The 26,583-nt window shown below is 43.6% G+C and overlaps 1 protein-coding gene across 1 annotated transcript in view; it reads left to right on the forward strand.

Moving 5' to 3' along the window:
* The window catches only part of LOC105699178 (dipeptidase 1), a 72,063-nt gene that overhangs the window by 24,459 nt on the left and 21,021 nt on the right, over window positions 1–26,583 (forward strand). Inside the window, exons 4-7 of the mRNA XM_012423979.1 lie at window positions 2,575–2,725; window positions 5,057–5,126; window positions 25,240–25,416; window positions 25,521–25,605. Of these exons, the coding sequence (XP_012279402.1) occupies window positions 2,575–2,725; window positions 5,057–5,126; window positions 25,240–25,416; window positions 25,521–25,605 (483 nt within the window). The remainder of the gene's footprint in view (window positions 1–2,574; window positions 2,726–5,056; window positions 5,127–25,239; window positions 25,417–25,520; window positions 25,606–26,583) is intronic.

Consider the following 26,583-nt stretch of genomic DNA (forward strand, 5'->3'; position numbering starts at 1 on the left):
TGTGCCCATAATTATGAAAGTGGTCTAAGTCATATATTTTTTGTTTCGAAATTACATTGAATTAATTTCGTTTGAAATAATATGGCGTGAAATAACTGATAAACTCATTTTTTTTTAATTTTGACTTAGACCACTTTCATAATTATGGGCACAGTTATCCTTTTCAGTTTCTCGGAGAAAATGATAAGAAAATGCCGATAAAACATTCAGAAGATTTTTCGGTGAATATAGAATTCAATTGAAAATTATTGTATGTTCAGGTTTCTTTTTTTTTTTATCATTTTGAAAGCAGTCTTCGATGATTATAGGATTATTTTTCAGTTCTGGGAGATTGTTGGGAGGGGGGGTGGTTTATGGGGAAATTGGGGAATTTCAGGTTTCCGTTTTCATGAATTTCTTGGGGTTTGTGGATATCGAAATGGCTATCAGTGTCGGTATAAAATATTCACTCCGGGAAATCCATTGAGGTCCGACACAACCCGGTACATGGCATGTAAAAAGAATATGACCCGCGAAAGTCGGATTTATCGGCGGTATCTTCTTGTTTTTTGTTATTTCTCCCTCGAACTCGAGCAATCGCGTTTAACGATGGATTCACGGAGCTGAAATCAAAGCGGAATGAATCGCGTTTAGGGGTGGTCGCCATCCCGAGGAAGAATTCCGGCAATTAAATGCAGAAATACACGTAATAATTGGTGTAAAGAAAAAAATGTAATATCCCTCTCATTTACAGAAACATGCGCTTAGTTGGTTAGTAAACAGGAATTCCGCGCATCTGGACTATCCGGCTGGCGAAAAGAGCGGAAATCCACCCTGAAATTAAATTCCAAGGGAGGCAGATGGAATTCCCTCATCAGGGACGTGTCTGCGTTATTTTATAATTGTTTCATCCCCCGCCATATTACCCTAGAGGTCACTCCGTTATTTGTAATTCATATAAAAACAGTAGGAAGAAAAGTCTGAGGAAAATAACAGTTCCAAAACGCTAGGACTGTAGAAAATAAAATAATAAAAACAGGTATACTGAGAAAAATGTAGTTGCGAGGGTATGATGTACAACTGCAAAAATAGAATGCAGCTGCAGAAAGAAAGAATGCAATTTGTAAGGTTATTCTTTCCATCTGTAGTTATATGTCATACCACTCGTAGAGACTGGCGCCAATTTTACAACTGTAATGGTAATGGGTACTATTTTTTCTCAGTGTACCAGTCAAGGGATGTGCCACCCATTTTTCTCGGGAAGAAACGCGAGGGGTTCCAAGATGGCGGTCCCAAAATACAAATCGGTGCTAAATCTTCGTGAGACACCCTTTTGTCGCGACAATATTGTCCCAGCCGTGAAACGCAAATCTGGTGGGGTGCGGAAAAGGCGGAAGTGGGTGGGAAAGTGGGTGGAAAGTGGGCGTGCGGTAAACGGGGTGCGCATTTCCGGTCCGCTTCGGGGATGCTACCTCGCGACCCTGTTCCTCCATTTCCCGAGGATTTTCTCCATCTTTTTATCGTCGACCCCCGTGTTTCTTGTATTTCCTCCTATCTTTTGGAGGAGACGCTGCCATCTCATATCTTTTTTCCCGCCCGCCTTTTCCCCGTCTCCTCTGTGTTTCCTCTGGAAATCATCTTCCAGGAGCGAGTGTGGCAACTCCCGAGGGGGAAGAACGGAACGGCGGAGCTGTGAATTGAACCGCAGGATATTGAGTTGCTTTTGCTTCCTTCGTCGCTTTCTCCTTCTTTTTTTCTTTCGGACGGGCTTGCTTTTCGAGTTCTTCCTCGAGTTCCTTTTCAGCAATAACGTGCTCTGCTTCCGAGCCTCGTGTGATTTCTCGCGCGGAAAATACGAGGCACGTACCTGTGAGTAATGACTCCTCGAGAGCTGGCTTCTCTTCAGGGTCTGATGCGAACCATTTTCCCGAATCTGAAGTAAGAAACGAATTTACACGGTGCACTCTTCAGATTTTCGATAAAAACTTGATAAGCTAATTTTTTTTATTACACTTTCATGCGTTTCTTTCTTCCTAGTTTTATGTTTTTCTTTCTTGCACCCCTTCGCGATATTTCATGCTGTCGGGATCGTTTTCCGACCAAAGAATAGAAATTTCACGAGAGAGTGAGGACGAAGCGGCAAAGCCGAACCGTGCACTGTACATTGTGTCGCTTTTCGAGCCCCTCTTCGGATTTCTCTTCGAGGTCCTTTTTGAGGTCCTTTTCAGCGACGCCGCTCGTTACCGACCCCGTGTGATTTCCGACGTGGAAAACACGGGGGCACGTACGCTACGTCCGTCGCTCCATATGACTAACGACTTCTCTTGGGCAGCCGTTCTCACCCCGTCGATTTCTTCGCCCCCTTATTCGGGGACCGTTTCGCCGATTCAACGTATTGTTACTCCGTGCCTTAGTGGTAGTTTCCGTTTTCCACGAAATTCCCGCCACGAAATACACTTGCACGATCCGAAAGCAAAGTGCAACCTTTACACAATAAATTATAGGAGTTTCATTAAAATGCCCTAAAATGATATCGGAAAATAAAAACATCCGCAAAGTGTAGAAAAGGTTTTTATTCACGGGGTGAATTTACAGGAATCGAGAGGGCGCACAAAGAGGGTCGATTGGCCAGTCTGATAGGGGTGGAGGGCGGACACGCCGTGGGGGCGAGTCTGGCAGTCCTGAGGATGCTGTACGAGCTCGGCGCGAGGTACCTCACCCTGACGCACACCTGTAACACACCTTGGTGAGTGCTCCACGACCGCGGGTACAAGACTTACCTCTGCTCCGCGCCTCCGATCCGCTCCCCGCGGAGGCTCGACGCCGACTGGCAGCGAGCGGGCGACGCGCCGCCTATTTATAGGTCCTAGGCTACCCAGATAAGTATTGCGGTTTTTAGAGTTTAAGACTCGGCGCTTGGTTTTCAAATCATGTTCTTCTTCCATTTACCATGTCATACATCATTTCAAAATGCAAACTTTGTGGTACATAAAATGGACATAACATGGATATAAAGGAAAAACTATATTATTTGACCCCAACCCGTCAAGTCTTAGACAACAAACGCCACAACAACCCTCTGGACAACCTAATACCTCAACCCTCTCCACGAGGTGCTTAGACGAGATGTTTTGTCGAACAACTACGACTAAATTGCGCGATCAATTCGCTTTAATGACTAATCAAGACCAGCATTCGATGATGCTATAACCATCATTCACAAGGGTTGTTACTTTCCCACGTATACCAGTCAGCACGTAATACCTATGAGTGTCCATTTTTTGAAGACACATCCCAGTTCCCGGTCTTTGAATTTGAAATTCACTCCCTCGTCCATCATCGCCAATTGCAATGCGTTATCGATGGAACGAGGTTACCGCACTCGCAGTTACGAAACCCTCGATCACTTAAGCGTCACTCCGTCGATTCGATACAAGAAATTACCCCCAGAAGGGAGTCCGTCTTTTCAAGTGACAGTCTTTGTCCCCGGAGCGCATCCGCGTGACGAGATTCCGATTACGTGCACTCCGCATTGAAGCATTCAACGATTCGGCAATTGCCAGGAATTGGTGAATTCCAGGCACTCGAAGCGCAATTCAACCCCTCCCACCCTGGTTGATCGACTTTTTATATCGCGAGGTAACCTCGAGTCGTTCTCATTATCGCTGATCAGCGGATCTTCGTTTTCAGGGAAACGCAGGTTAGTCCTTGGAGAGGGTGCGGGAACTTCTTGAAGTGCCCCTCTGGGATGGGGTCCTTAGAAATCCGAGGCTCTCGATCACATTAATAGATGCAATTCCCCCGGCCCTTCGACCCGAAGGGTTGTTCCTGAGAGCGGATCCGTCTTTCCGCAGGACGTTTCTGCTCCTGGCACCCGTCGACTCGGGCGAATTCCGCCGGTGAAATATTCGCGAAATCCCAGGAATTTCAAGTATTCGGTCTCTTCCAGTCTTAGCTTCAATGTGGTGGTTTAAGGTTTTCCCGAACTCATGCACCTGTCTTGGTGATACAGGATTTTCGTGGTACGGCCAAATTGTTAAAATCGTGGAATTCATCAGAATCATCAAAGTCATTAAATTCATTGAGCATCTTTATTAACATCATCATGGTTATACGTAGGACCACTATCCTGGATTCGCGAGGAGACCCTCGTCATGAAATCCGCCTTTCCAGGTGATTAAAATCGTGAAAATCTTGAAGTCATCAGAGTCGAGGTCATTATATGGTGAAAATCATGAAAAATCCTCCGTCCAGAATTGAGATACCCCCCGCTATCCCGGATTCGCGGGTTATCATCCACCATAAAACCCATATTTTCACATCACCAACATAAAAAAGAATCATTAAAACCATTGGAATCATGAAGATTCCTCTATCTAGTATTGAGGAACTCCTGAAACTCTCCAAATCCCCCTCGTTAAAAGAAGTACCCCTCGGTATCTCGGATTCGCGGGTTATCATCCACCATAAATCCATATTTTCACGTCACCAACGTAAAAAAAGAATCATTAAAACCATTGGAATCATGAAGATTCCTCTATCTAGTACCGAGGAACTCCTGAAACTCCCGAAATCCCCCTCGTTAAAAGAAGTACCCCTCGGTATCTCGGATTCGCGGGTTATCATCCACCATAAAACCCATATTTTCACGTCACCAACGTAAAAAAGAATCATTAAAACCATTGGAATCATGAAGATCTCTCTATCTAGTGCTGAGGAACTCCTGAAACTCCCGAAACCCCCCTCGTTAAAAGAAGTACCCCTCGGTATCTCGGATTCGCGGGGTGTCCCTCCCCATAAAACCAGCTCTTCCCCCTGACCTCCTGGGATCCCATAAGCACCGGCGAACCCGCGGTCGCGCATAAATCTCCCTTGTAAATCTGGAGGAGCGCGTATCCGCGTGATTTGATTCGCGCGGTCGCACAAATAACGCGTCCGCGCCGCAGCAGGGCCGCGTTCCGCACGATCGGCCGATTCCCATTACCGCTGCCCATGGGGGTCGGCCTCTCCATGCCCATGCAAACGCAATAACGCACACGATTGTCACTATTGAGTTACTGACGTGTTGGTTCGGTAGGGCAGACTGCAGCACGGCGGACGAGCCTGGTCAAGTGCCTCACATCGGCGGCCTCTCCAATTTCGGCAAGGTGAGTACTCATCCGACCTGGACCTACCCCACTCGTCATTACCCTGCCAAAAACCAAGGTCGAGTCATCAAATAGGATCCCGGCAATATTTCACCCCATAAATTAATTTATAGATACAAAGGGTAGATAAATTTGAATATCGCAATTTTGGAGTAAGGGGATGAAAGGTCGAAATTTCAAAACGGCGATCGATATACGGGACCGATGTAATTTCCGAAATGGTCCGATCGAGGGGCCGGGAAGCAGAGTGCACCCCGACGTGTGCATCTGCAGTTAATATACACGGGAGGAGACCGGTACTCCCTTCTTGCCCCTCCACCTTAACACCCTTTACTGACTCGCCCTCTACTTCGACCGAGTGCGAGTAAGAGCGCCACTCTAAATGGAGATCGTTCCGCAGTCGAGGGCCGTCGACGTTTACTCTACAAAACGATATGTACCGGGTATATATATGTGTATATACGTTCATATATATGTATATGTATATCTGCACATTCGCTCGTTCGCGGAGGATGTGCACCTTCGCACAGGATCGGCAGAGAGGGAGCCAAAGAGTCGACGTCATCCCTCCCCGCGAACGAGTCCCTTTGTGGCCGGAATTCTTCGTTTCCATGTATATGGGGCGCGAAATTACCCAGGGTGAAAATTTCGTATTTCCGGGACAGGGGCGAGGGACCGAAAAGTTTTTATCCTTGGTTTTTAGATGGCAGATTTTCGATGAAAGCGCGACGCTCGGCTGGCCTAAGCCACGGTTTTTTACACTCCGCGGCCGACTCTTTGACGGATCGTTCTACTTGAATTTTTTTATACCCACCTGGATTGGTCATGAAAATGGTGGAGGTCTGATTTTTAAACAGATAATGATAGCGTTGATATTATTTAGCAATGTGCAGCTAGAATGCGACTCTTGCGCGGCTGACTACTCAGCTGGTTGTTCCACTTAAACGCGTTAATCTTATAAGGCGACTCCACCTGGCCATGAAAAAGGTGCACCTTGATTCCTTTACACGCGATGGCATCATTATCGCTATCTCGCGACATCCAGTTAAATCGCGAACCTCGGCTGACCTAAGCCGCACTTTTTCCACCTATTCACCGGTTAGTCCACTTAAACGCTTTCACGGCTCTACCTCGCCTGACTTAAGCCACGCTTTTTTCTAATTACTAGTCAGAAAACCCAGCAAAATGTCCTACTCGCAATTTGTCACAATTCCGGACCATCCTTGATAAAAAGAAAAACTCCAATTTCCTTGGTTAAAGGTAATGTACAATTGTTTAAAAATAATACCGGTTAGGGCACTTAAACGCTTTCACGGCTCTACCTCGCCTGACTTAAGCCACGCTTTTTTCTAATTACTAGTCAGAAAACCCAGCAAAATGTCCTACTCGCAATTTGTCACAATTCCGGACCATCCTTGATAAAAATAAAAACTGCAATTTCCTTGGTTAAAGGCAATGTACAATTGTTTAAAAATAATACCGGTTAGGGCACTTAAACACTTTCATGGTTCTACCTCGCCTGACTTAAGCCACGCTTTTTTCTACTTACTGGTCAGAAAACCCAGCAAAATGTCCTACTCGCAATTTGTCACAATTCCGGACCACCCTTGATAAAAATAAAAACTCCAATTTCCTCAGTTAAAGGCAATGTACAATTGTTTAAAAATAACACCGGTTAGTCCACTTAAACGCTTTCACGGCTCTACCTCGCCTGACTTAAGCCACGCTTTTTTCTACTTACTGATTAGAAATCCCAGCAAAATATCCCACTCACAATTTGTCACAATTCCAGACCATCCTTGATAAAAAGAAGAACTCCAATTTCCTTGGTTAAAGGTAATGTAAATTGTTTAAATGCGAAATGTCCCACTCACGATTTGTCACAATTCCAGACCATCCTTGATAAAACGAAAAGCTCCAATTTCCTCGGTTAAAAGCAATGTACAATTGTTTAAAAATAATAACGAAGGGTTAACTTGGAAAGGAGGGTTTCAAGAAATTTTTCAAAGATTTTGAAACGACACTGCGGTGGAGCATCCAAAATGCGCATCCTTGAAGAGGAAGGATATAGTGGACCTCTCAGGTCGGCGAATAATTCAACTGGTTGTTTTACGTAACTTTACAACGGCACCATCTCTAATGTATAATTTATTCGGGTCCTCGGGGTGTAATTACGCTTGCGTTACTTCCGGAGCATAAGATGAAGAAAACTGGGCCGATATTACTCAACTTTACGGGGCCGTTGGAGCATCAAGTATTCGCATACTTAATGGGCTAAGCGATGCCAGTCGTTGGATGAATTAGTAAGCTCTTTCTGTGTCCAGGCCGAAAAACAAGACAAATAAGCTGAGCTTACATTATTGATCCAACTGAGAGCTGGCCAACTGGTGCCCTCGTTAGCTGATTGCTCTCCGAGCGAAGGGATTACTCGCTTCAAGGGTCATGAACCACCCTGTACATAGACATCGTACTTGAATTACGCTCCGATTATGACTTATGCGGCCGCCTTAAGATAATAAGGAAAGGTCCTTCTCTATGTACACGGAAAAAAGACATTTCCATTCTTAGGCAAAGAGCGGTACTTTTGATCAAGTTTGACTGCAGCAATTATTGTACCAACAGCAAAATGACTAACAATTGTATCAAACGTGGATGTAACCATAGGAGAGCATTTTTAGAAAAAGTTCTTGCTAAATTAGTATTAACGACGTATAATTTGTTATTGCTAGGAATTAATATTGTAATTATGAGTATAATTTCTGTGTCAAAGACATAACTACCGATAAACTCTAATTGCCTATACAGCAGAAATATCTCTGTATAGAAATTTTCGAGTTTTTGCATTTTCTGAGGCAAATAAAATTGATTATTACTGTGAATAATTTTTCTGTCAGCTCCCATACTCTCCCGGATAAAAATTAGGGGCTGAGAAGATGTAATAAAAAGAACCCCCTGAAACCCCCATAAAGGATCCCTGACTAATCGGGCGGGCTTTTTTTTTCCCCAAGATGGCGCCCCAGGCGTGAAAGGATAAAAAGGGAACCACGGTTTGTCCGGTTCACCGCTTCCGGTTTCTCCTTCCGGAAACCGCGTGCGTGCATATGTATAGGGAACACATATTCACTGGTACGTGTGTGTGAGCCCAGGATCCATCTTCGGCCGATAGAGCGTGAATTTACCTCCAGGATATTTCCACGGGAAATGGGTCGACCGCTCGTCCTGGCGGGTCCATTTTTTCCGGGACTGTGTAAAGAGATTCGCCTTCCAGTTCCCTCGGTGAAATTAATATTCAGCCGGGGTTAGGTTAGGTTCAGGGTTCGGTGCGTCTGGCGGGTAAGGCGGTTTCGGTACGTACGTCTGCATGGCGCAAACACGGGGCCATGTAACCGTGTACCCGTGTACATACGACCCATCTCTGGTCGATCTGGCGTGAATAAATTAGCCCCGAGATCCGAGAACCCACAATGCCTTCAGGGTGCTGGGGGTTTTCGCCCGGAGCGTCATTGCCAACCGCGGGACCTAATTTCGCCCTAATGTAGGGGGTGGGATATCCGGTCATCGGATTACCTATCGTTGATGGTCAACGAATGTGACCTACGGTGACCACCGGTCACCCAACCGATCCGATTGACCCTCTAACTCGTGCAGAATGTTCTCCAAGATGGCGGCGAAGGACGCCGAGGTGGAATGGAGCCATAGAACGTAATAACGAGTGCCAAGTCAAAAAATGGAAAGCCAATATCTTGCGCTTAAAAATTGTTTAGCTAAAAACGCAACAACGGGTGCCGGCATTAATAAATCGACCAATATTCTGACGTGGAGGATTTTATAAAAAAAACTGCGAGCCTAATTGCACACTAAATGGGATTCGCCATCTTGGAGAACAAGATGAACAAGTGGTGAACCAACGTCTTGGTGTTGGGAATTTTTTTTAGAAGTGCCAATGGAAATCCCGAATATAAGTGAACGCTAGATAGATTTCACCATCTTGGCTTCCAAAATGGAAAAGGTCGCAGAAATTTTTAATGAAGGAAAAAACAATTTTAATGGTAACTTCACGAAAGTCTGAACAAGATTCACAGTATGAGGATTCTATCTCGAAACGTCTGTACTAGCCACAAATCATAGATTGATCCCAAAACGGATGAGTTCGGTCAGCAGAGAGGGAATTTCGGGAGTCCTCGACGCAAAACGTTCTCCAAGATGGCGGCGAAGGACGCTGAGGTGGAATGGAGATATGGAACGTAATAACGAGTGCCAAGTCAAATAATGGAAAGCCAATATCTTGCTTCTAAACATTTTTTAGCTAAAAACGCAACAACGGGTGCCGGCATTAATAAATCGACCAATATTCTGACGTGGAGAGGACAGCAGAGAGGGAATTTCTGGAGTCCTCGACGCAAAACGTTCTCCAAGATGGCGGCGATGCGTCCCCGACGCGCAATCCAGATACGACGAGATAAGGGGCACCAATCTCGGAGAAGAAGCTTTGCAGCCATCTCGGACATTGCCAAGGAAAAAAAGGGCGACCGGAAGCTCCTCCGAGCCGGAGGGAAATGGCGAGCAAGTGAGGGATGTTTATTGTACCGCTGGAATTGGTTCCCTTGGGGGAGTGGGATCCGACAGGGATAATTAGGTACTTACTGCGGGAAACATCGGTGACTTATGATGGCGGCTCGATCTGATGCAAGGATGGAGGTGTTCCGCCGGATTAAGGGAAACGACGTGATGGAGGGAGATAGGCCATGTTTATGTGGGCGCCGGTTTGGGATCATCCCTTGGAGGACGGTTTAACCGAGGGGTGAAATTCAACCTACTGACACGTAGACAACTGTAGCAAAATTTGATAACGCGAGGGAAATAATCCGGGAATGATAAGCCTTCCTCTAATATGACCTACCCCTTTAATTATGATTAATAGGGAAAAATCAGGGATCATCCCTTGGAGGACAGCCGTACCGAGACTTATTAATGCAAGGAAAATAATCCGAGATATTCAAACCCTCTATTATGATTATTTTCAACTATTACGAATACAACAAAAACCTGTGACGAATGATAGCGACTCGTTCTTATCCGGGGATGTTATCCCTTGGATTAAGAGAGACGTCATGATAGGGGGAGATAAATTCCTCCTATCAAGGAAAAGCAGAAACACCCTTTAGAGCATCCCCTAACCCTAAGAAAAATCCACCAATTAAAAGCAACCCCAGGGAGGCTTACCCTGATAACGGAAATCATTATCATCGCGTTTATCGACTTCCAGAAAATATTATCGGGAGGTATATAATAAAACGATCGGATTATGCTTTTGCAAGGGTGAATTTTCGCGGAGGAGATGTTTACATCCGCGTATACGCGATTATCACGACGAGCGATTTTATCGGGAATCGAAAATCGAAGGAAAAGCTCGGCGTATCTTATGGCCACTTCCGATTGCGGGAAATCGTTCTGCGGTTTACGATTCCCCGTTAAAGCTGAATATTACCTCGGAAATGTCGGGCAGCCCTTCGGCGAAGCAGCCAATGATATCGTTAGATGCACAACAAGCTTTCGATTATTTCGATCGACCCCTCATCGAGATCGATTCACCTCTATCCTCAATTTTTCCTCGAATTTCTATTCCCGCAATTCGAGTCGGAAATGTAGCCCGAGAAAAACATGGAAAAAATGAATGATCGCTGTACTTTCGTGTTATGAATTTTGCAGTTAACCCGAAATAGATGTAGACAATTAACAAGAATATTTTGTACAGCTTTACGTGCACTCCCAAAAATAATTCGGTCAATTTCCAGTCCGTCCAAATCGAGCCGAAAATGTAGTTCGCGAAAAATATTAAAAAAAAAAAATTAATTATCTGTGCCATTTCGTTTAATGAATTTTGCAGTTAACTTTAAGTAGATGTATACCATTGACAAGAATATTTTGGACAGCTTTGCCCTTCCAAAAATAATTCTGCCAATTTCCAGCCCGTCCGGAACGCGTCGCGTTTCCCAAACAAACTGTAATAAGACCCCGTAATTCCTAAAATCGATAATCGCAAATAATAGGCACGGGGCAACTCGATTCTATTCATTATAAACTTCCGCGCAATTTCCTCGGCAATTTTCCGAATTAAATCCAGATCACCCCTTCGCAATCGGGGTCGAGTAACCGAACGAATCGGTGCACTTCTCTACAATTTCCTTAACAATACCAATAATTCCTACTACCGGGAAAAAGAAATAAAAAATAAATAGTTGGCAAGAAGTATTAACCACCAGGTGCCCGGATTAAGTCAGCAATGATTTTCTATTCCACAGACCCGACGTTTATTTCATTTCTTATTATTACAATCTCCTCGTACTATTTATTCATTTTATTTCTCTATTACAATACTCGACCTTATCACCTCAACCTCCGTTAAAGTAAAGATGTAAAACTGTGAAAATATCTACAAACAAATTTAAAAAAAATTGAAATTTCGTGATTGACAGGACCATTGTTGTAGCTTCCATATTCACGTTTTAAAGTTTGATGCGATACGGTGCACCCAGTTCGGAAAAAATGTCAAAAACGAGACGAAGAACGCGATGTTTATGAAATTTCAGTTATCGACAAAAAAATGCGTATTTTTCGTCCTTGTCCGAGATAAATACACATTTTTTTTTTTTTTATGAAATTTCATGAGCGTCGCGTTCCTTAGGGCCTCCATAAAATCTCATGGTGGAGTTTCAAATGATTCGGTGCACCCAATTTGGAGAAAGATGTCATAAATATCCATGACATTTTGGAATGTATATATGACACTTTCATGCATTTAAACATTATGAGGGGATTAAGAAAAAGAAAAAAAAATGAAAATATCTAAAGTACGCAAGTTGATTATTAAATTGAATTATCCAGAGCCTCCATAAAATCTCATGGTGGAGTTTCAAATGATTCGGTGCACCCAATTTGGAGAAAGATGTCATAAATATCCATGACATTTTGGAATGTATATATGACACTTTCATGCATTTAAACATTAAGAGGGGATTAAGAAAAAGAAAAAAAAATGAAAATATCTAAAGTACGCAATTTGATTATTAAATTGAATTATCCAAAGTAGTCTCCTCTTTGCCTTTCTTGTTCCTCCTGGACATAGCTGACTCCCCTGTACCTATCTACCCCCTTGCGCCTCGCCGCACCCCCATAACCTCTCCCAACCCCCTAAGGCACCAACGGAGAGTTATCGAGCGCACCCCCGGAAATTCGGTGTATCACGAGTCGGCGGACACCGATTTAATGGCCGGGCCGAAACTGTGGCTCGCGACAAAGGCGAGCAAGCGCAAAAGCGAATAGTTAGAGGGAGAGGAAGAGGGATTCCTGTTCCGGGCGAAAACTCGATTCGCCCTGGAGAGATACGACTTCCTTCTGCACCCCCGCCCCGATTATCGCGAATCTCGGGGTAATTCGACCGGCGGATTCGCTCGATGTCGGCTCGATCAATCGGACTTTATTCCAGGGGACAAAGGGATTTTATGCGACTCGCCAGGGCAGGTCGTTAACGTTAACGAAAGCCGCTGATGCCCGACGGAAAAATTGTCGGCGAAAATAAAGGCTTGGGATGAACTGAAAATCCCGATACCGAGTCGAAATTTAGGCCCTTCTTTAAGGCGCCGCGAAAGTGGCGGTAAAGAGGTCTCCTTTATAATACTTTTCTCCGAAGAGGGTTTACCGAATCGTCTGGAACTTTGCAATGTAAATATAAAAGCTACAGGAAAGGTCCTGACTCCCGTGAAATTTTTATTTTATTTTAATTTGCCTATAGATATTTTTTTAATTTCTTGTAAACAATGCAATTTTATGGGGGACCTTCCTTATAGCCTCCATATTCACGTTGTTAAGGTGAAGTGAAACACGTCGAGGAACTTGATCGACGTCGATAAAGAAGATTTTTCTAAATGCCTACGTTGCCGACGTTGGTTTTTATATTGACAGCTGGGTCGAATTATATTGTGTATTGTACCAAATGGCATATTCCACCTGTCGTTTTCGTATAATAAATATCAAGAAATCGAAGAAAAACTCCAGAAATCCTCTGGATTCGTGCCTTCTGGGGCCCTAATTGACTGCGGAGGGACCCCCTGCGCCATCTGTGATTTCCAGGTCAATTAAATTTTCACTCCGAGACCTCGTATTACCATCGTTTTAGCAAAGAAGCGCATACAACACTTTTTTTGCCTTTATCCCGTTCAAATGCGAGTTTATCGATTACCAGAGTGTTCTAAATTCTCGTAAAATTGTCCTGACCCTTTCGATTCTCATATGAGAGCCTTCGATAATTGTATATTGATCGAAATATGAGAGCTCGACGCCATTTTGGTTCTGGTCTGGCATGAGTTAAAAAATTTGTTTGAAAAATCCAAATTTTGAATGTGTCAGGACTATTCTTAGATGATCAGGAGTGATGTGTCAAAGTTTCGGACAGTTTGGTCTAATACCCTTAAAAAAAAGTGTTGTATTCGAATCGACTGATTTGAAGGATGTTTCACCCTACAATTGAAAGTCCTATGATAAGAATTTCGACCGGAGATGAGTACAGAAAATATGAAATGAGAAGTGAATTAAGTACTGGGTAAATCGGGGGATAGGATGAAGATTCATTCTGCGATGAATTCTGGATCAGGATGAGGTGTGGAAAGTGTGAAAATTAAGGGGTAAATGATAAATCGCGCGAGGGGGATATTTAAAAGCGGGAGATAAAGCTGAATAAATTGGGATAGAGTAAAATCGTGTAACGAAAGTCCCTGGAGGGACCGAAGGGCAGGGGAATCGGAAACGTGGGAGGGTCGAAAATCGGAAGAAATCGGGAAAACGGACGATCCGGCATTTTCCGGACTGGAGAGGGTCCGGCGCGGTTGGCTCGATCAACCGAGGGCGGGCGATAAATTTCCCCGGGTGGCGGGAAAATGAAAACGGACGGTAGCCCCTCTAACGAGAGAAAGCGAGAGGCAAGAGGAGGAGAATGCACTCGTGGGATTCCGAGGCGTTGCGAGGGTCCAGAGCGCATCTCTCGTACATATTTGAACACCCTTCCCCCTCGCCTCCTCTCTTTTCCTCAGGCTCCCAGCAGGTTATGTCTCATCCCCATCGTGCCTGATTCTCCCAGCCATTTCTCACCCCGCCGGCAAAAACGCCCTGGGGACACCGCGATCGCGATTCCCACGCTTCCGGTAGGGCTTTTCCTGATTACGAGCTCGGGTGGGAAACGACGCAGAAATCTGCTTCGAAGGACCGATGACGACGCACGAGATGTGCAAGTTTGGCACCGAGAGACGAATTTACTCGCCATTTTTGGAGGGAGCGTTGGAATTTCAAAAGAAAAACTCGAATGAGCTACGGAATTTTAAAAGTGTCACTCATATCGAATATTTGATTTTTTTTTTTATTGATCGAATTTCAAAAGAAAAGCTTGAATGAGCTGCGGCGTGGACAGGAGCTTCGACGAAAGACTGATTACGCAGTACAATGAGAGGAATTCATTTGCAATTTTTCTAAGGAAAATTCGTGAATTTTAAAAGTGTCACTCATATCGAATATATGATTTTTTTTTTTTATTAATGGAATTTCAAATGAAAAGCTTGAATGGACAACGGCAGCTACAATGAAAGATATCGCTGTACCGAGGGAGTCATGTAAATGCCATTGAAAGAGATTCTTTGGTTGTCAATTTTACATTAAACGCTTTTATCAAAAATGTTCCTGTTAAGTAGAATGAACCTCGCACCAAAATCAGGATTTTCATTGTTTTTAACGATGATCGACTAAATCTTGGCCGTAATAAATAATCCCTTTATCGCCAGGACGTGTTCAGGAGAGCAGCTGGGTTTTCACTTTCCTTCCTTTCCGGAAAATTTACGACTCCCCAAAGAAAATCGAACCGACCAAAATAAATCCTGTCCTGTAAACAGAAAATTCACCCGGCCATTGACGGATCTCTTTTATTCAGCTAATAAACCATCTCCAGGATTTTCCGGAAAGGCAAACAAAAACTCATATCACGATATTGATTCGCAGCTCCAATTGACGACTCTCGTATAAATTCCGAAGTCGAAAATAATGTAATATCGAAGTAAATGGAAGCGAGACCTCCGTGGGTTATTTAATTCCCCGAAATATTCGTTCGATTTGAATTATTTCTTCCACTTCCGACAACATGGCGGCCTCAAAGAGATCGCAATTACCGAGCCAGTGTTCATCTCTGCCTGTCGATATTAAAAAGCACGGAGGACCGAAACTGGCGAAATGAAGAGAGACTTTGAGATGCATCCGGCCAAAAGGGCGGCACAATTTCCGAACCGAACCGTGTGATTCCTCTGAACGAGGTAGAAAAGAGTTAATTAACACGCCCCTCCTAGTAATTGTTTTTATTCCTCGTGCTTTTCGCTTTAACGTGTCGAGGGAACCTGTCAATACTCTCTATCGCGTTTAAAAAATATTCATTACTTCATAGAGCAGACTAACGGTGGCAATTACGTCAAGTCTTATTTCAAACTTCAACTTGATAAACTGACATGAAAGGCGCATTGAAAAAAGATAAAATAAAAGTAAATAGAGTTGGAAAAAAAAATGCAAACTCAGAAATCAATGCGACAGAATTAATAGAATGAAAGAAAATTACGTGAGATTAGGTGGATTTAAAAAAAAGAGCAGACTAACGGTGGCAATTACGTCAAGTCTTATTTCAAACTTCAACTTGATAAACTAACATGAAAGGCATATTGAAAAAAGATAAAATGAAAGTAAATGGAGATTGAAAAAAAAAATTGCAAACTCAGAAATCGATGCGAAAGAACTAATGGAATGAAAGAAAATTACGTGAGATTAGGTGGATTTAAAAAAAAAGAGCAGACTAACGGTGGCAATTACGTCAAGACTTATTTCAAACTTCAACTTGATAAACTGACACGAAAGGCGTATTGAAAAAAGATAAAATGAAAGTAAATGGAGTTGGAAAAAAAAATGCAAACTCAGAAATCAATGCGAAAGAACTAATGGAATGAAAGAAAATTATGTGAGATTAGGTGGATTTAAAAAAAAAGAGCAGACTAACGGTGGCAATTACGTCAAGTCTTATTTCAAACTTCAACTTGATAAACTGACACGAAAGGCGTATTGAAAAAAGATAAAATGAAAGTAAATGGAGTTTGAAAAAAAAAATTGCAAACTCAGAAATCAATGCGAAAGAACTAATGGAATGAAAGATAATTCCGTGAGATTAGGTGGATTTAAAAAAAAATAATAAAACGAACGCGTAAGGAGACGAAGTGCCCGGCGAACAATGAAACGACGGAAGAGGGGAAAGTTAGAGAGGGCATCAGCGTCCTGTCAAAGACCCTCCTTGTAACCGGTGATCTACTTTCTCGTTGGTGAAAGATGACGTTTCATAAGCCGCCGAGCTTACGGTCTTCTCGACACAGATTTCCCCGAAGAAAAGCACCCCCTTGCTCGCAATAAGCGAGCCTCGTGGTTTCGAGTCCCGTTTACGATCCATTTAAGGGTGCAGCGAGTGGAACCGACAACGCGGGGAAAGAGACGCCTCGGATACGACCTTCATTCCCGGAGGAGTCTCCTCGATCGTTTCCCTGCTTCGTAAAGAAGTTGAGCCCTTCGAGGAGATCGAAGGAAAGGACGCGGAAAAGGGTGGAGGGCCCTAAGAATACCGGAGACAAGAAGAAACGCCGGCGAGGATCAAGAAACGAATTCTTCACCTGAATTCGAATTCAGACATTTGCGGGTAATGGCGTAATTAAAAGTACATATGAGCCGCTCAGTGCACACATTGATTAACTCCATAAAACAAAAAGTTGAGAAATGCGATGAAGTAATGTAGATTCTTTTTTAAAATTCCTATTATAATATAACTTCAAATATATAATGTTGAATACATAAATACAGTTATAGTTTTCATCTAACGGTATATAAAATTAATAAGAAAGAATAGCCAAAAAATAATCGTCTGGATTTTATATCGACAAATGTTTTTGCAGGTATTAAATTTCCTCCCCTATTCCTGTATGCCAAACCTTTTGTTCCGTTATGCTTTTAAAAATTTCGTGACCATTTATCAGGATTAGGACTTCTTTTCCTCCCAATCGATGTGTTTTTTGGGGAATTTGTACCGTTGCAATCGGATGAATCCGAGAAACAGGATAAACGTCTTCTTGCACCAGACTTTCTGCTGATAAATCGTATTGAAGAATCATCACTGCTTTCCACATCCACATTGTTATTAGTTTCACTCATCTTGATTATAACGGTATAATATTTAGTTCTTTAAAAACAATCATAGAGTAATGTTGAAAAGACCAAAATATATGTAGTCCGTGTAATATTGGTGAAGTATACGGTAACATTCAGCGTGAGAGATCACTGTTATACTAACTACCGTCTGCATTGCGCTTCTTTCTATCTGTTTGCTGATGCGATTTTATTCCTCATATTGTTGAAAGGGGGAAAGCATCTTCGGCTGTTTAAAAAAAAAAGCGTCGATGTACGGCCGCAACAGATAATCCAATAATACTATACTGCCAGGTATTCGTCTACGATTTACATTAGAGTATGGAGTTAATCAAAATGGCTTCTGAAATAAATTGCTCATTATTCAATGCCCAAAAAAATGTTGCCGTTTAATGGTGTTAATCTCTATTAATCAGGAAAGATATTATAAATATAAAAAGTTATGACTATACCAAGTGCCTTGACACCTAAATTTAAGATTTTTCAAAAAGTGGAGTTAGTCGATGTGTGCACTGAGCGGCTCATATATTCGAAGAATGTGTAAAGAATTCTCAGTTCGGCTGGGAATTCACGTAGAATATTATTATATTTACCACTGTTCGCGGCATGCATGTTCCAACGCATGTAATAAAAAATGTTCGGTTCCATTTGAAGTTCGCGTGGAAATACTTTATCTCTTGAAAAATCCATACTCGAACGTGTAAAAAGTGTTCGATAGACATGGCATTGTTACATCTCCCAGCCAGTATGTTAACGGCACCGCGATAAGAACGTTCGACCCTGATAAATTCAATGTAAAGAAAAATGGAAAAGTACTCGGAGAGCGGAGCAGATCCGAGCTGGAAAGATTCCGCGGAAGCCCGAAGTCTCCCTCCGGCTTTATAGCCAGCCGGATAAAGTAACTCGCAAGAACGTTTTCCATTTGCGGAACAACATACCCGATGGGAAACTTTCTTGCGGACATCGGGCCGAACTGGGTCGTGGGATCCGAGGGATTTCGCGCGATTTTCCTCCCGCGAACGCAGATACTAATTTAAACTCCGAGGCCATTGCGAAACACGTTTGGGCCACCCGAATGGCCGAAGCTGACCAGGACGAGGCCGGACCCTGGTCACTCGAGAATTGTTTCCAACTATTGGCCAACCCGGCCATTATGGAAGTCGAACGGTGGAGGTCGCTAACGAGGGTGGTCCAAAATTGCCCCATACCTGGGCGTAGCTCTTTTGAGATTTCCCATGGAAAAGGAGACATTGTAAAAAATGAGGAACCCACTCTTCGCGGTACCCGAATTACACGATTGATTTTACTCTTTACATGTTATCTTTATTCTTGGTGCACATCGTCTCGCTCTTCATGGCTTCGGCAAGACAGACCTCGAGTTAATGGGTTTTGTCTCCTCCACCCTGGTTTACATGTTAATGGACCCTGCCAAGTCCCTATCAACGCGGTTCATCCGTCTTCCTTTTTCTGATGGGCGAATTAGTCAACGTCAACCGAAGACTTTGATCAATTTCCCTCGCAATCGCACTTTGGGACCCTTTGTCAATCTCTAATATTTTTTTTCTTCTCTGGGCAAGGAAGAGTGTACGTCGATTTCTTCTTTGACCACTATTGTTGACCAGATCCTGATGAGGGATCGCTCCTCTATCTATGTGGAATCAGCTATTTGTAGAGGTCCTTTCGGTTTCCGGAAATCACACCTCGTCCTGGCGAGACCGTAAATACCACCAAGCAAAGGTAAAGCCTCCGATCCAGGATTCAAAGAGCAGGGGACCCTGATCCCGAACATCTTTCCAGACCAGCCAATGGCAAAGGGTACGGAAAACTCGCGCAAAGTTGGCAAATGCGTTCCTCGGATCGAGCCGGCCACCTTTTGGAAGCGACCTCGACTCGATCCAAAAGTTCGAGCTCGTCTAATTAAGTGAGAGGTGGAGGAGTTGCAGAACTAAAGTTGACCCCTGTCGCCCGGGACGTGGGAAAGGATCGAAGGCGAGCTGGGTCCGAAGAAAAGAACGAGGATGCCGCTTCTGGCCAAGATGGACGAAGAAAAGGAACGGGAATGAAAAAGGAAGAAGTTGGCTCCTGGAAGTTGCGCTCATCAAAGGGACCTCTTCAGGAGGGACATCATTGATCTCTCTTCCGTTTCCCTATGTTGAGACTACAACGGATGCTTGTGAGCTTCCTCCCTGAAGAAGGTCATTCTTGCCGATCAACTGGACCAAGATGCGGTTCTTGCTTACAAGGAAGGTACCTGAGGTGTCCCCCTCCGATTTTGTTCATTTTTAAATATGTTATAGAGGACTAAAATCTAAGGGACTCGTGTTTTTTTTTCATCGGCGGATAAACACTTTTAGGGGTTGAAATCAGGCTTCAAAGTTGGCCGTGCAAGGGGGTGAGTTGGCTGTTTCATATAGAAGCACTCGTCCGATTTTCATGAAACAACCGTCAAAATGTAAGGAATGAAGAATGATGAAACATGCATTTGGAATTTTTCGAAAAAATTCATTTTTAAGGGGTAAGCCACCCCTTTGAATACTTCTTTTACCCCTTACGCGAGCAGTAATTGTTCCATCCAAATGAAACTTTTTTTGTATTGTTCTGGTCTATAAATTAACCAAGTTTCATATCGATAGAGCAATTACTGCTCGCGTAAGGAGTAAAAGAAATATTCAAAGGGGTGGGTCACCCCTTAAAAATGAATTTTCTCGAAAAATTCCAAATGCATGATTCATACTTCTTCATTCCCTACATTTTGACGGTTGTTTCATGAAAATCGGACAAGTGCTTCTATATGAAACAGCCAACTCACCCCCTTGTACGGCCAACTTTGAAGCCTGATTTCAACCCCTAAAAGTGTTTATCCGCCGATAAAAAAAAACACGAGTCCCTTAGATTTTAGTCCTCTATAACATATTTAAAAATGAACAAAATCGGAGGGGGACACCTCAGGTACCTTCCTTGTTAGAAAGAGAACAAAATCGACACTTCGGGACGAGGAAAATCATGCCGCAAAAAATTCATCTTTTGGTCCTGAATTATACCCTCGTGAGGTTCCTACCTGAAGAAGGTGATTCTTGCCGATCAACTGGACCAAGATGCGGCTCTTGCTTAGAAAGAGAACAAAATCAGCACTTCGGGACGAGGAAAATGATGCCGCAAAAAATTCATCGTTTGGTCCTAAAATATACGCTCTTCAAAGGAGGCTTCTCGAGAAGGACCTGATTTTCTCCCAAAGGGACCGGAAAGGACACCATTGATCTCTCTCCCACGACGGGACTACGTCAGATGTCTCCAAATGTCCGGGCCGAAAAAATGAGGAAAAATGTTCGTACCCAGGCTGGAATCGGCCAGACACCATTGATCTCTTTCTCGTTTTGATTTCCACCTTGGGGAGGGCAAAAATGGCCGCCCTGGGCGTCGGACGCCCTGAAACGTTTCCATTTCTCTGGGGGAAAGGCGGGAATGACGCGAACCGCGGCCTCGTGGAAAAATCACATCCGTCATCCTGTCGTTCCGCGTATCGACACGGCTCGGCGGATTCTTGGATTCGACGGCTTGACGCGTGGAAAGCCGCGAGCACCTCGAAATCCCTTCTAGAAAAATGGAAAAATCGTTATTCCCCATCGGCTCGGATTTTCCGCGCCTGAAGCGAGTCCTGAAGGATCCCAACCTGACCCCGGTCACTCAATTTTAGTGCAAAGAAAAATGAAGTGAAATTATGAACTCGCGGCAAAGTGTCGTCTATGAAAATTTGATTAAGGTGAAGTGAAACATCCTTCAAATCAGTCGATTCGAATACATCACTTATTTTTAAGGGTATTAGACCAAACTGTCCGACACTTTGACACATCACTCCTGATCATCAAAGAATTGTCCTGACACATTGAAAATTTGGATTTTTCAAAAAAAATTTTTAACTCATTCCAGACCAGAACCAAAATGGCGTCGAGCTCTCATATTTCGATCAACATACAATTATCGAAGGGTCTGATATGAGAATCGAAAGGGTCAGGACAATTTTACGACAATTTAGAACACTCTGGTAATCGATAAACTCGCATTTGAACGGGATAAAGGCAAAAAAAGTGTTGTATGCGCTTCTTTGCTAAAACGATGGTAATACGAGGTCTCGGAGTGAAAATTTAATTGATCTGGAAATCACAGATGGCGCAGAGAGTCCCTCCGCAGCCAATTAGGGCCCCAGAAGGCACGAATCCAGAGGATTTCTGGAGTTTTACTTCGATTTCTTTTTAATTATTGTACGAAAACGACAGGTGGAATATGCCATTTGGTACAATACACAATATAATTCGACCCAGCTGTCAATATAAAAACCAACGTCGGCAACGGAGGCATTTAGAAAAATCTTCTTTATCGACGTTGATCAAGTTCCTCGACGTGTTTCACTTCACCTTAATAACGATAAGAAAGATTTAACTCTTAGATATTCAGGCGTGACGCGACTTGAAGGAACCATTTACGTCGTGATAAGTGTACGAAGGAAAATAATTGATAAATAATGAAAACACGGTGATAAAAATATAACAAGACAGAGTACTGTCTGGAGGGATCACTCTTTGTAAAACCCACTATCGAGTGCATTTTAATCGAAAGAGATAAAAAGTGACATTTCTTCGCGAAGGTGATTAGGAGACTTCTTCGGGTTTGCAAAGCTCCGGAAGAAAAGCTTGCATGCTTCTTACGCCGACCTCAAAGACCGATTTTCTCGTTCGATGGAAACTGGTTCGAAGATCTTAGGGCTCGTCTCGAATCCCTGTAAAATTCCGAAGATGTCTACAGAGGGAGAGGAGAGATGGAGGAGAAAGGAGACGGCGACTGTCTCTCGGCGAATAAATTGCTTGAATAATGGAACCAGACGACCCGACTGACTTCCGGCTTTCATCAACTCCCGTCATGTATTTCGCGCGGTGTCTCTCGGTCGCATTTCGAGTTCCCTTTTTCTCGCGTTTCCTCCTCCTCCTCCTCCTCTTCCTCGAGAGAGGAACTTCAAAAGCGACGAAGTGCAGACGGAAACGCGTCTCCGCTCTTCGAGGCGACGCTAACGACGGACTTTTCCGCCCTCTCTTCAGGGCATTAGAAAATCACTCTTGGGACTTGCACCTTCATCTAGGGTATTCCTTCTGAAGTTGACTCTCGATCGCGAAAATTTCGCGTGTAATATTTCCCTGGTAATTTCAATTATTCCCAATTTTTATACAGAGACATTTTAATTATCACGGCATAAATAGGTGGACCGTTTTCAAATTGCATCCAATTTATTCCAGTTTGAGTGAAATAACGACATACCGAATTAACAATATATCTCTACAGTTGAATAAAATGTCATTTCTCAGGGTGGAGTTCATAACTTTCGCCCGGGAACGACTCAATTATGGAAATTAGTTTCCTTAGCGACGTGACTTTAAGGTGAAGTGAAACACGTCGAGGAACTTGATCAACGTCGATAAAGAAGATTTTTCTAAATGCCAACGTTGCCGACGTTGGTTTTTATATTGACAGCTGGGTCGAATTATATTGTGTATTGTACCAAATGGCATATTCCACCTGTCGTTTTCGTATAATAAATATCAAGAAATCGAAGAAAAACTCCAGAAATCCTCTGGATTCGTGCCTTCTGGGGCCCTAATTGACTGCGGAGGGACCCCCTGCGCCATCTGTGATTTCCAGGTCAATTAAATTTTCACTCCGAGACCTCGTATTACCATCGTTTTAGCAAAGAAGCGCATACAACACTTTTTTTGCCTTTATCCCGTTCAAATGCGAGTTTATCGATTACCAGAGTGTTCTAAATTCTCGTAAAATTGTCCTGACCCTTTCGATTCTCATATGAGAGCCTTCGATAATTGTATATTGATCGAAATATGAGAGCTCGACGCCATTTTGGTTCTGGTCTGGCATGAGTTAAAAAATTTGTTTGAAAAATCCAAATTTTGAATGTGTCAGGACTATTCTTAGATGATCAGGAGTGATGTGTCAAAGTTTCGGACAGTTTGGTCTAATACCCTTAAAAAAAAGTGTTGTATTCGAATCGACTGATTTGAAGGATGTTTCACTTCACCTTAACGATGGAGGGGTTGAAAGGAGACGAGATAGGGATTATGAAAAAAGTATTCGACCTGTCTCGGAGAATGGATTTTCGAAAGAACTAATACGAGGAGTCGCCGAGTCGAATTTGACCCGCTTTGGACAATGGGATCCCCGAAAGCGCGAGCAGGAGTCTCTTACTCGCCGAGGGGGAAAACTTTTGCTCCTCCACGAGTTCCTCGGTAACTAATGCTTGAACCTTCGCCACTGCACTCGCAAAGCATTAACTGGATGTTTAATGTGCGGGAAATGCGCACCCACCGTGGGAAATCCATTCAAGAATCCCCCGACTCGTACGCGCCTGCCATTTCCGGGAGGATTCCTCTTCCGCGAGGCGAAAGTGCATTTTGCAAACGCGCAAAACGATTCGAGTCCTGATTAAACGACCCCGCGACAAAATTAAAGGACCACGGAAAATCCCCCCAAAATTTCCAAATAGTTCTTTTCAGCTAATCATAAACAGGTACTCCCTGTCGAATTGTTAAGGTGAAGTGAAACATCCTTCAAATCAGTCGATTCGAATACAACACTTTTTTTTAAGGGTATTAGACCAAACTGTCCGAAACTTTGACACATCACTCCTGATCATCTAAGAATTGTCCTGACACATTGAAAATTTGGATTTTTCAAAAAAATTTTTTAACTCATTCCAGACCGGAACCAAAATGGCGTCGAGCTCTCATATTTCGATCAATATACAATTATCGAAGGCTCTGATATGAGAATCGAAAGGGTCAGGACAATTTTACGACAATTTAGAACACTCTGGTAATCGATAAACTCGCATTTGAACGGGATAAAGGCAACAAAAGTGTTGTATGCGGTTCTTTGCTAAAACGATGGTAATACGAGGTCTCGGAGTGAAAATTTAATTGACCTGGAAATCACAGATGGCGCAGGGGGTCCCTCCGCAGTCAATTAGGGCCCAGAAGGCACGAATCCAGAAGATTTCTGGAGTTTTTCTTCGATTTCTTGATATTTATTATACGAAAACGACAGGTGGAATATGCCATTTAGTACAATACACAATATAATTCGACCCAGCTGTCAATATAAAATCCAACGTCGTCAACGTAGGCATTTAGAAAAATCTTCTTTATCGACGTTGATCAAGTTCCTCGACGTGTTTCACTTCACCTTAAGAGTCCTTAAAAAGTCGCCGCAAAATTTCAGAGGTCCTCGAAAGAGGTATTTCTTAGGGTTAAAAATTCCTGCAGGACTTCTGGAGTCCCGAATAGCCTCTAGAAAATTTCTGGAGCCCTCCAGACGCCTCAGAAATTTCTATTTTAATTCCCGCCCTGAGGAAAAAAATAGTAAGGTAATCTTGGATAAATTTTACGATTACACATCGCCACTGCAAGCTGTGAAATAATTGCCAGTCCAAAAAGGACACGCTACACAATTCCCCCACTTTTTTTTTCTCTCTTCCATAGTCGCGGTTTTTCCCTAGGGAATTTCGTAGGTTCTGAAATTCGGAAATTCTCGAGAAATCCGGCCACTACCCCGAGTCCTGGGATTCAATTTAAAGGGCGGTCCGCGCAATAAGTGTCACCGGCCTAACGTGGGTCTGGTCCTGGTCCAGGACTCCCAGATATCACGGGACCCTCCTGTCCCTTGATCCAGGACTCCCACGTCTCCCAGAATCCCTTCCCGTCCTAACCAGGAGGCGGGCAGCGTTAAATCGCGCAATTTCGGAGCCCTCCACCCCGAACTCCACAGGATCGACGTGTCCTACCTGTTTCAGAGCGTCGTCCTGGAAATGAATCGCCTGGGGATGATGGTGGACCTATCCCACGTGTCGGTGCCTACCATGCTGGATGCAATGGGTGCATCCAGGGCCCCAGTAATTTTCAGTCACAGCAGCGCCCATGCACTCTGCAACTCCTCCAGAAACGTGCCCGACCATGCCCTGCGGCTTCTCGTGAGTAATCATCAATTATTTTTATTTCGTTCATGTATATTTTTAATTAACTAATTAGCCCAATGGTACCTCACCATTCGTTTAATGAGCTCATTTATTTGCAGGCGCAAACCGGGGGCATCGTCATGGTCTCCTTCTACCCCCACTTTATTAGCTGCGGCGAAAAGTCGACACTGCAGGATGTCGCCGGTGAGTATTCCTCGTTTATGACTGATTTCATCACGTAACGAGAGGAAATTAATAATCTGAAAGAAAATCCTCGAGCGATGGTGGACAATGGATAATAAATATCTGGGACAGTCTCGGTTTAGATAAATTTTATCACCGTGAAAATTCACTGAAAGAGGCCCCCTAAATTCTGGAAGAAAAATCGTGATTTACCCTCGCGTGTAAACAGTAATTTTGAGCTCTGGAATCGGCCCGATGCTTTATTGAATCCGAGGAAAGGCTCGTTAAATGCAGTCTCGGTACCGCGTGTTGCGGCGGCTTGGCAATAATTATTCGAATCGTTTATCGACACGCAAGGAGAAATCCCCGGCGCCATTTGTCTCCCAGGATCGGGAAAAGCGCCTTTCCTCCAGCTAGAGCAAGCCGCAAGGTGGAAAGCGCATCTGGTGCCCCCGTTAATTTCGAAAAGTGGCCACAACTCTCGCCGGCTGCACCGGAGCGGGAATTTCCAAAAGGCGAGACACGGCCAACCTCCGGCGCCTCGTTAATCTCAAAAAGTGCCCCCGACCATCTTCCTCGGATCATTCCTAAAAAGAGATCCGCAGTCTCGCAGCTCGGTTAAAATGTCAAAAACTCTCCACCCTTTGACATCATTTTTCATCTCACGATCTCGTCCCCAAACGCCGCGGTATGGTACGAGCGGATATCTTGGAAAATTGGTAATTTACCTATGTACTAAAAATCCGAGAGATGCAAACTATTAATGTAATGATGTAATTGATGTAATGACATAAAATTGATAATTTACATATCTACTAAAAATCCGAGAGTTGCAAACTATTGATATTAAGCACGGACGTATGAGGCCGATTTAAAGATCTGACGCCAGGTAATTAAGGTGAAGTGAAACACGTCGAGGAACTTGATCAACGCCGATAAAGAAGAATTTTCTAAATGCCTACGTTGCCGACGTTCGTTTTTATATTGACAGCTGGGTCG

Source organism: Orussus abietinus, unplaced genomic scaffold, assembly GCF_000612105.2.
Source record: "Orussus abietinus isolate OABI.00-Male unplaced genomic scaffold, Oabi_2.0 scaffold29, whole genome shotgun sequence".
Lineage (NCBI taxonomy): Eukaryota > Metazoa > Arthropoda > Insecta > Hymenoptera > Orussidae > Orussus > Orussus abietinus.